The sequence below is a fragment of the Echeneis naucrates genome, chromosome 8 (assembly GCF_900963305.1).
Source record: "Echeneis naucrates chromosome 8, fEcheNa1.1, whole genome shotgun sequence".
NCBI lineage: Eukaryota > Metazoa > Chordata > Actinopteri > Carangiformes > Echeneidae > Echeneis > Echeneis naucrates.
In genome coordinates this window covers 2,379,396-2,390,630 of record NC_042518.1, presented here as the reverse complement: position 1 = coordinate 2,390,630, position 11,235 = coordinate 2,379,396, and the positions used below count along the sequence as shown (strand labels likewise).

The following is an 11,235-nucleotide window of genomic DNA, read 5'->3' as shown; positions in this document are numbered from 1 at the left end:
TTGCTGTAGCTTTGAGCCATCGGACAGACGAGTCTGTTGTGTGTGTGTGTGTGTGTGTGTGTGTGTGCGTGTGCGAGCTGAGCTCTACCGTGAAATCAGGTTTAATCCATTTGAAGTAATGAAACACTTTGATATGAAACTGTTGTGGCCAATCAGACTGTGTCAGACTTTGAAGTCAGCAGAGGAGGCGGTTCTTCGGTGTCAACCAGGACTGGGCTGATCAGATCAAGTCCTCATCCTCAGTGAGTTCAGTAATCAGGAACCAAATAAAACCTTCATTTGGGTTTTGTTGGTCTGGTCTGGTCTGTCAGTCTGATCCGTCCTGTCTGTCTGTCCGCTCTATTTGGTCCCGCTTCATGTGGACTTGAGCTTTGTTATCTGGTTCTGGGTGGAGTGTACTGGTGCTGAGAGAGCCCTGAGGTCAGCCCGGATCCACCTGGGGCAGATCTGTAATCTTGCTCGGCCTGCACTTGAATACGGTGTGGAATCACTGATGCTCTGAAGCAGCTCCTCTGGACTCCCTCGGGTGCCGTCAGCTGAGTGTCTAGTTTGTCACATGAAGAGCTGTTGTCCTCCGACGGTGTTCGTTTGGTGGATGTGCAGAGATAAATAACTATGTGGGCTTCTTCTCGTGGAATGAATTTGTAAAAACTGATTTAATTTCATCCTGTCCTCAGAAACTGAAGCAGCAAAATCATTTTATACAAAATATATTGATTAATTCTTTTTCTAAAGGAGAGTGATCCCGGAGGAAAAAATCTTAACAGGTCAAGGATATTGACTGAATATCAGGCTGCCTTGTTTATTTTAACTGACCCAACAGAAAACTCACTTTTGGGCTTTTAAATTTTGCATGCATCAATCTGCAAAAGCCATAAAAATTGAGATATCTTCCAGACAGTCCATGATGGAAAGTTTATTTTCTACGGCTCCTGAATGTGGGCAGAAATGCTCACATGGTGCTGTGGTGGTTCAGTGTTCCAAGTGTTCCAAAACAGAGATGCAGAGAAAGACCGGATGGTATCATGATCATATTCAGGACGTCGGCATTGCAGCGCTTCACGGCGCTAACGCACGGCTCTGCGTAGCTCTTCTCGGAGCAGTCCCGAACATCATCGTACTACTCGTCAAAGTCGAACGATGTTTAATGCTTCTGAGGTTTCAGGCGGCGTTTAACGGTGCAGGCAGGAAGGCTGAATGTCTGACGAGATTCTATTTAACAGCCTGAGTGGGCTCGTTTATACATGAGGTGTGAATAGTATGTGATCGTGCGGTGAGTGTTAGAAGTAGTGCATGTCTGGAGCTGAAGGAGTCTGTTTCCATGGAGACTGGAGTTTGTTGGCGCACGCTCAGGAGAAAGACTTACAAACTTCTTCTTCTGCTGTTCGGCTGATTGTGTCTTCTTCTTGTTCCTCCCCCATTACAGTGTCTCTCTGGGAATGATGGTGTTTACACTGGTGCCCCCCTCTCTGTCGCCATGACGATGCCGTTTAGCCCCCTGTCCAGCGACGAGGAGCAACAAAGGATGCTGGGAAACAGTCGACACCTCTATCCAGGGGCTGAGGACGAGGAGGACGAGGAGGAGGAAGAGGAGGAGGAGATGGAAGAAGATGAGCGCGACGAGGACAGAGAGGAGGAGGAGAACGGCGAGCTGGAGGGGGAGGAGGAGGACGAGGAGGAGGAGATGGTGGAGGAGGTCAGGCTGGGAGGCCTGACGAGGGGGGGGCGGGGCGAGGGACACAGGCAGTCGGGTAAACTGGCCGGACGACCTGGCGGGGACAGGCAGATGCGGCCTGGGAACCTGGGACATGCCGCTAATCCCTACTCATCCAACCCCGCCCCCACGCACCAACAGCCAGCCAATCAGATACAGCAGCAGCAGCAGCGGAGGCTGAAGGAGCGCAGCGCCAGCTCGGTGCCATCTGAGGACGCCCACATCGCCATGATGGTGTTTCGCATTGGAATCCCAGACATCAAGCAAACGGTCAGTGCTGTCGGCACACACACACACACACACACACACACACACACACACACACACTGACAACAAAATAAAACCAGCCACAACACTAAAGACCTCCAGCCTCATTGGCCTCTCCACTTCTGCTTTCCTGCCAAAATAGCTTCAAAGTTTAGCACCTGCTTAACTTAGCTGCCTGTTTCCCCCTGTTAACAGTCTTTGTGCTGACCTAAGCTAATCAAACCGGACGTGCAGGCGACCCTGCAGAGGTTTGGTGGGCAGTAAAAAAAAAAAATAAATACATAAAAAAAAAGGCAGCTAAAAGCTGATATGAAACCGTGAAGAAGAAGTTTTGAGTCTCACTTTGAAGATGTCACATCAGTACACATCACCTGTGGTTTTCTGTAGAACCTTTATGTTGTCGTATAGTTTGAGCTGATGACCAATGATGCACCAATGTTCTCCGTCAGTTCCAAACAGCGTCCACGGTGTGTGTGGTCAGCTCAGTCTTTAAAGAGGACCGGGAACATTGCATCAATGAGATTCTCCCCCTCTCTCGCCATCACAAAGGCAAATCTGAGAGGAGTGCGAGCACGTGTCAGCAAAGTGACAGCGAGAGAGACTTTCAAGATGACCCGGGTCCTGAGAGAGAAAGAGAGGGGAGACTAATTGCACACAAGAATATTCATTCAATCATTCACTCATTCATCTTATCCGTTTCCGGGTCTTTGGATAGTTGGAGGTAACCGGAGTGCCTGGAGAAAAGTCGCACAAGCATGGGGAGAACATGCACGGAAAGGCCCCAGGCCGAGAACTGAACCGACAACTTTGTTAATGCTGCTAAAGCGTGAACCCCTACGCCGCCGTGCTGCCCTCACACAGGGACAATCACGTTGAATATATGGGCGAGAATTCAAAAGCAAAAACACGCTGCAAGCATGAAAGGACTCAGAGAGAGGGAAGTTGAAGAGGAGACGGTAACAGTGGGGGGAGAACGCTGCCTCTGGCTGAATGTTGCAAAAGAGCTTTTCAGTGGCGCCATGAAAAGCTCCTTTTGTTCACCGTGACTCGTTTGAAGAGGGCCGTCCAGAATCACGATCAGCTCAAGCCGCCATCAACCTCCATTTGTCCCACATCTGTTCTTACATCACATCAGCAAGAAAGCTTCCATCAGTCTCCACCTGCAGGAGCCGCTATGTTTTTGTGCTTGTCTGAAAGTTGAATCATGAGAAGCCGAGATGATTCATGGGTGCCCAAGCTTCATCCAGGAGTTCGAACAAGAGGAGAAGCATCTTTGCCAGATTAAAGCCGACCCGGTCCGTCTTTGTGTGTGACACTCAGAAAGCCGGGCTCCTCAGACATCAGCCGCCCGTCCTTGTCTCTCCTTCCTAACGAAGGCTTGTGCGACGTGCCAGGTTTATAAATCATCTGAAAGAATGTAACTGCAAATGAAATATGCGTTTGCAACAGCGTGTGTGTGTGTGTCCATATTTCATATTTGCAATTCCAGTGCACTATAAATGCCTGGCTCAACGCTTCCTCCTCCTTCTTGGCTGCTGTGATTTATTATTGATCTGTGCATGGGTGTTCTCAGCAGACACACACACACTGCTGCTGCCTGATTCAGTGTTCTTAAATCCAGCCATAAATAATTCACCAATATCTATTTATTCTAACAAATCGGCCTCCAAGTTTAATTGCGGGAAGAGGAGAGTGGGGTTAAAAACCTCAGAAATAGTTGCCGTGAAGAACGCAGAGGTGGGAAAGACGGAAGAAAATGAAAAGGTGGATGACAGGAAGGAAAGAAACTGAGAAATGGATAAGTGGAGATAGATGGAGGTCGGAGTTGATCAAAGCAGCTGAGGGGAGATGAAGGCTTTCGGAGTGAAGTGAAGCAGGCAGAAATACGTAAAGCTGGACGTCTGTTTCTGATTGATTTTGACTTCAAGCTGTTTACTGTTTCAGCAGATTTTTTTTGGATCTGACCATATTCATATTTCCTAAAAATGTGAAAATTTAAACCTATGATTTCTCACCAGGTTGGGAAAAATAACCCCACATTTACACCCTGAGACAGTAGAAGTCACAGTGAGCCCCAAAACTTCCCAAGTTTGTTGTTATTGTGGAAGGACAATTTTAACTTATCTCCTAACCTATCTCCAAACAGATAAAAGGCTTCACTTCTTTTATGGGCGTGAAACAAAATAATGCAGAAGAAACTGAGAGCATAAAACAGGACAAACAAAATGTAGATGAAGGGAGATTTTCAGGTTCGGTCCTCGAAGGCTTTGGTTGGACAGATGGCTTTTTCTTTTGGACAAAGTTTCTGTGGATTTTTAGGCGTTTGTACACTTTTTACTGAGGAGCCAGGAGGCGTAAAAAGTAAAAACATGCTGTTTCTTTAAAGCTGTGGTTTTATGACTCAGATGTCAATATTCATTAACTGTATTTTCATCCTTTCTATAACTAACATCTCAGAATCTTTAAGTCATCGTTTTCACAGCGTCTCTATTTGTGGACTCATGATTGACAAGTACAGTATGATCACATTAATTAGCTTCAGCTGACAGGCGCCGACGACACTAATGTGCAGTTTTGAAAGAAAAACGAGCAGCTTCCATCCCTCACGAGGGCTCTCACCTTTTTCCTCTTCGCTTTCTTTGCTTGGCAGGTCTGATTTTATTAAACTTGCACACTGACTGCCTGTGAAACGCTGATAAAACATGACCTCTCTCGCCCTCGTTGACCCTCTTCAGGCCCTTTCTCAACCTGCTCATTCAGAATAAAAGCCCTCTGATCTTTCTCTTTTTCTCACTTCTCTCCTGCTTCTTGTCCTGCCCTCTCTCCTCCACCTCCGTCCCTCACTTTAATATCCCTTTACACTCCCAGTACATTAGGTCTGTTTTACACCTCAGCTAATTCACCCTCAATAAACTCTAATTGTTGGTTAATTGTGTTGTAATGAGATGAGGGAGTGACTAAAGCACGCAAATGCAAACGTTATGAATTGAGGGAGGAGTGTGACGACAGAGCGCCCACATTCAGGGATGCACACATAAACAATCAGTGCCATGTCCACCTTTGTTTTCTGACAGAAATGCTTTATATTCACAAATCAGCGTTGCACGTCTCTGGAATGGTGCGTTTCCTGCTGTGTGATTACAGATTCACAGTCTCCTGACACATAGAAGGCTGAATTTAAACGTCAGCAAATGACACCTGCTGTTTAGAGGCTGAGATCTATATTTTCATGAATTCAAATCGGATAAGCATCCGTTTTTTGTTTTTTTTTTTTTGCATAAACATATTTTAATAACCAGAGGTGGTTATAGGACAAGTTCACACCTTCTTTTTCCTTTATTAAATCAAAGTTTTGTATTACCTTTCAGACAGACACAGTGAGAGCGATAGGAAGGTAATTTTAGGGGGGTGGTGACTTGAGCGTTTTGTCATTTTCATCTGTGAAAGCCGTGATGGGGAAAACAATCATCAGGTTGGTTTAGGCTTTCACTCGTCTTAAACGCTGAGATGAACTGCAGATACCGTTACAGCAGGAGAAGCTTTTTCCTGAGAACCAGTGTCAAGGCCGAATGAACAATCAGGACAGTCGGGCTTTATGTAAACCTTTCCCACGGTGCTCCAGTAGGAAGTGATGAAGTGGTTCCTTCTCCAGGCGTTGAAGAAGCTCACAGCGGCTTGTAAAGATGCCTGTCATGGAAATCAAATTTTTAGTCTTCAGTCTCTTTATGATGCTTTACAGTCCGTCTCAAACTGTGAGAGTTGTTTTCCTGATTCCCAACATGTTAGTGTATTTAGACTTTTTTCTGTTTTTGAGGGAAAAGAGTATTTATCATAGTGTTGTCTGTGGATGTCCGGTGGTGGCCTGTTCTTTTGTTTATAATGAGGCCATTAAATATTTGGTGCCACTGGGCACGGTGCACAGTTGTTCTGTGAATGGTAACGGAGACAGTCCTCTTCATCTTGCAGCGTGCAGATCACTACACATTTGTGTGCGTGGAAAGTAAAAGATACCCCAAAGAATAAAGACGAGGAGCTGCTGAGAGCTGAAGTGTTGAAATCGGTTCAGTATGTGCAGGATTACAGACAGTTGATGGGATGTAGATGGCAGATCAAAGCGTCGGACCGGCTGTCGCTGCACAGATCCAGTCCAAGCCGTTACTCTGCCCCCCCCCAAAGCCATGAAGTGCCTTTATTTTTGCACATATTGAGCACACGGATTCACCTTTGTGTAATGATTAGAGCTCTCAGAGAAATCAATTTGACGGCTCTCCTACTTTCCCCCGCTATGGTTTACCTTAGCTGCGTGCAGAGACGTGAGCGTACTATGTTTGTATTTGGGGGGGGGTTTGGGCCCCTGCTGAGCTGAGGGTTAGAGGGGTTAATGGTACAACGCCAACCATTCAGCACACATTAAAATCTGTCAGTGCAGTGGAGGTGATGGAGCAGGTCTGTCAGGGAGGTGCGGCTCTGGGAATCGAATGGGACTTTGAAGGGAATCTGTGAGGAAACACCAGAGTTTATTCAGGACTGTGGCTGCTGCACGAGGGTCTATTCTGGATGTGGTTTAAAAAAAATGAAGACGGCCGTCGGACAAATTACAAACTGGAGGCTTCTGGCTGCATGTTTTAATTATAGAGAGCAAAAATTGGTCAGCCGTTACCATCTTATACCATCACGGGTATAAGAGCCTCATCTTGGTGACACTGAGGGAGGGGACCTGGATGCTGACGCTCTGCTCTGATCTTTCTTGCAACTCTGGTGGTTGTCGGAAAATAAAAGCCGGCCCATTAAGTCACTCATGTGCGCAGCGACAATCAGACGTGTGTCTGCGGCGAGCAGCAGGTGGCCCAGGCAGGTTTATTAGATCGTCAGACTCGTGTACATGCAGACAAGTTGGCATTTGCCTGCCGGGCACATTAAGCAGCATGAAACAAATGAGTTTTTTCCTCTGTCGTTTGACTTGTGCTTGAAATCGTGCAAACGCTGAAGTATAAGCAGCAGCAGCAGCCCCCCGAGGCAGATTATGGCCTCATGAACACACTCGAGTACTGAGACTCACACTCTTCTACTCCAGTTCCTTCAGTTAGCTGCTCAGACTACGAGCCGCAGTCCACCACAGCTCTTTACATCTGGTGTCAAAGTTATAGTTAGAGGGAGGGCAGGAAGGGGATTATGGGATTGTTTGAATGAGTTTAATTCACTCTTCTCATCGACTGAGAGAGAAGTTGACTTAAATGGCGACATGTCTGGTATGTGGTTGTTTGGTAGGAGGGTGATTGTAGGTGGAGGGGGGTTATTTCCCTGTAGAGCTCATTAAAGGCTTCTCGTCCCAGAGCACTTGGCCCTGCAGAATAAGGCCAGAGGGACAGAGATAGAGAGAGAGAGAGACGAGATAAGTGTACAGATAAGTGACAGAGCTGCTACAGAGATGGAGGAAGAGGAGGAGGAGGAAGGTGGAGATAAAGAGCAGCACGGACAGAGTGAGTGGGCGTCAGTGAGTGGGAAGGTGTGATCACAGCTTCAGGAAGCAAGACTGAATTTTTGGTCTGATAAATAATAAAAAAGAGAAACGGGAGGAATTAAAGCTGCCGTCGTATGAAAGTTACGGGTTATTTTTAAAAGCTCGGGATCATTTACAGACTCCAGTATCTTTATTGTGTGTCGAGGTTTTTGCAGTAAGAAGTATTATACGTCCATATTCTATCACGTGATTATCGTTACTGATGCATTAATCTGATCATTAAAATATGATAAACCTCAAATCGGCGAAACCTCAAGACTTTTCTAACATTTTCCATCCTAAATAACACATTTTCAAATAAAATAAAACCCTTCAGCGCAGCAACAATAATGCTTCTTGCCATATATACGCACGCAGCAATTCACAGGCTCAACAAAGAGAAACAGCCAAATAAAAGCTAATTACACAAATTAGCTAAATTTCCATCATGGAGGCCTCTGTCTCCACCCAGTGGTGCTACACCACCCATTGGTCTGGCCCTGAAAACAATAATGCACTTTATGCATTTCTGTGTCTGTATGTTAATAAGATTGGCAGTCTGAAGCGTTGTAGTGATTTAACATTTTTTTCATGAAGCAACAAAAAATGTCCTTAAAAAAAGCTCTGAGCAGGTCAGCTTTGGAATAATTAATTTTAGAAATGTAGGAAATGCAGAAATAACTAAATTTGTTTGTGGATCTATATGTGTATTTATACTTTTGCGGCAGCATCATCCAGTCGCTCCTCCAAACAGCCAGTTAAACAGAAATGTGGTGGCAAATGATGTAATGATGTTGCTCAACGAACTGAAATGAAGGGAGGAAATTGTCTCGTTGCTCGTTTTCCATTTGAGTCGATGAGACGGAGCAGCTGAATCCTGCTGGGCTGGTAAATGCAGCAGAGTAAACCAAAGTGTGCTCACTTCCAGACAGTGAGAGAGCCATCACAAACCCAACGCTGCTCTGAAAACACACTCGTGTGCCTGATTCAAGACTAGAGGGAGGTTTATTTTACGACTGTAAATTGTTATGTAGGTTAGTTATGTTTCCTCTAAATGAAACTGCTGCCCCAGCTGGACACTCGGTGCACATCGAGCTAAAATAGAAGGTGAAGCGCAGCAGGCAGAAAGTCTACCTGTCTGGTCTCACTTGAATTATTTAGTCTGTGTGATTTCCAGCAGAGAAGAAGGAGAAACAGTTTGTCTGAGTGTTAATTCTGATTTCTCTCATTTCACCACATTTTATTTTACACTCCACTGTATCTAACATAGTTAGATTCTGGAATTACCTTTGAGGAGAGAAAAACGCAGAGTTGGACTGGAAATAAGGAATTATTAGTTTATTTGTTAATGGAAGGGATAGGATCATATAAATATATGAACATGTAGGTCAGTAGCACAACAAACCGAAGACGGTAGGACCGACTGCAGCAGCAGGACCAGGAACAGACTATTTAAAGGCCACGGCAGAACCAGGAAGCTCGTAAACTCCTGAAGGAACAGCCAGCCGAGGCCAAACAAAATGATCCATCTGATGGTTTCATCCAAATAACTGGGCAACTCTTCAAATAACAAGTGAAGGAGAGAAAAGAAGTTTATAATCAATTGATATTGCGCAGGTTTCGTCCCTGAGGTAACTTTTTGTTTGAATAAAAATCGACTTGACTTGAACGTTTCCTCCAGGTATTTAAAGTAGCTGACAAAACTTTTCTTTAAATCACATTAAATTTAATACTGTTAAACACAAAAGAAAAACAAAAGAAAAGGGAGACACACACAATCAGCATGCTTTCTAACAAGGGAAAGAAAAACAATGATAAATCTCTCCGAACACCGGCATGTGTAGGATATAAAAACTGAGTGCACGAGGAAAATAATAATAATGATAACTTTATAAAGTTTGTTTTCAAAAGTGTTGCATGAATAAAATGCTTTGACGTGAATCAGAGCAGGACATAAACAAACAACACAAAATAAAACATTGATCATGACAAAATAATACCATCGTAAAGTTTACAAGAGCAAAACAAAAGCAAATCTGTAAAAATGATTTCTCAGAAGTGATTTAAAAGGAGCCACGGCTCCAGGACCAAAATGTGTGCGTGTAGCAACACAACTACAACAACACAAGCAGCTCACACACAACTACCTAGACAGAGATCAGGGCACAGTCCACAGAGTATCTGGAAAAACATTTCTCTGCACGTCCGGGTGCGTTGTGTAGCTTCAGAATGTTTCATGGACGCACTTTAATTTAAGAGAAGCACACAAAAACACATCTTGTTGTGTCTTTAATAATGTGACGCTGGAACAATGTTGTCGTTTAAGTAAATTTTATGTGATTTCCACACCAAGGACACTCGACCGGAGGCGAAGCTGCAGTGTGACAGCTGTGATTTTTAAGTGTGCGTGTTGTTGAGCTGATGAGGAAAATGTTGTGATGTGAGCTGAAAACCGTCTGCTCTGACAAAAAGGTCGAGTTTACTCCGAAGGCTGATGAATCTGAGCTCTAACTGTCTGCAGGATCGATCGCATTCTTGGAGGTCTGCAGATCGATGAGCACCCTGCACCAGTCTCACTTTGTTGGTTTGTGTTGAATGTGTGCGTTATTTAATTGTGGAGGTCGACGGTGGGATTGTTGCTCCTTTCTGCCGACTGAATTCTTCACATTCATTTTCTGTTGTGAATGTGAATCGCTTGAGAGTCTTTGCTTGCATCCTTTGATGGGAGTGTAAGAGTGTGTTTTCTGAAACCTAATCTAATAAAAACAGACACACCTTTTCATCCTCTTTCACTCTGAAAATCTAAGACATCCCCCTCCCCTCTACTCACTTCTCTTTTTCCCAGGCTGCTGTAACACACACACACACACACACACACACACACACACACACACACACACACACCAACATGCTCTGCACACATGAAAAAGAGAAACCCGTGCACCGACGATCCGCACTATCACAATCACATGCACGCCCTCCCAATACCCCATCTCCTAGGGAACACAGGGATGTCTCTATGGCAACAAGCAGCAGCTTGCTCCACTAATGAACCGGTTTCCATGGTGACGGTGTTGGCTGTGCGCGTGCAGAGATGTTGAATAAAACAGAGAGAGAAAAATGTTACATGTTATTCCTTTGCAACAAAAAAACCCACCGTGCAGGGTTTTATCTCCTCCTTTGTGGGACACACACACACACACACACACACACACACACACACACACACACACACACAGGAATGTGTGTCAATGCGTGTGTGTGTGTGTGTGGAGATTTAAGATTAGTGACAATGGCAGAGCTGTTGGCTTCGTGTTGGCTGGTTCACTGATGCAGTAGGAGGCAGGGATGCCTGCAGCTGGCTGCTCTTTGGACGGACCAATCAGCCGGCTGCCGCCTCAAGGTCACAGAACATCCCATCATCCAGGGCGGGAAGGGGGCGAGCGAGGTAGAGAGAGGCAGAGACTGACAGAGAGGAGAGAGAGCACAGCCAAAAACCTTATGTCAGCCATCTGCGCTGAGCTCTGCTGCTCCACTTTGCTGACGGAGCCTCCCGAGTCCACCGGAAACACTTCGGAGCTGCAGCATCCCGCCATTCTCTTCCCGCCTGCTGGCCGAGGCCTCCGGGAGTCACCCCGCCTCCCCCATTCCACTCTGCTCTGCCTCCCCCTGCTGGCTCAGATGGGGAACAGCCTCTGTGGGAGACCACTGCCTCAGGAACAGACCCCAGGATCCAGATCCAGATCAAACCCCT

General features: G+C 45.6%; 1 protein-coding gene across 1 annotated transcript in view; it reads left to right on the top strand.

Moving 5' to 3' along the window:
* Nucleotides 1-1,477: 1,477 nt before the first annotated feature.
* shank1 (SH3 and multiple ankyrin repeat domains 1) overlaps nt 1,478-11,235 on the top strand; it is a 40,629-nt gene continuing 30,871 nt past the window's right edge. The window contains exon 1 of the mRNA XM_029508802.1: nt 1,478-1,984. Within this exon, the coding sequence (XP_029364662.1) occupies nt 1,478-1,984 (507 nt within the window). The remainder of the gene's footprint in view (nt 1,985-11,235) is intronic.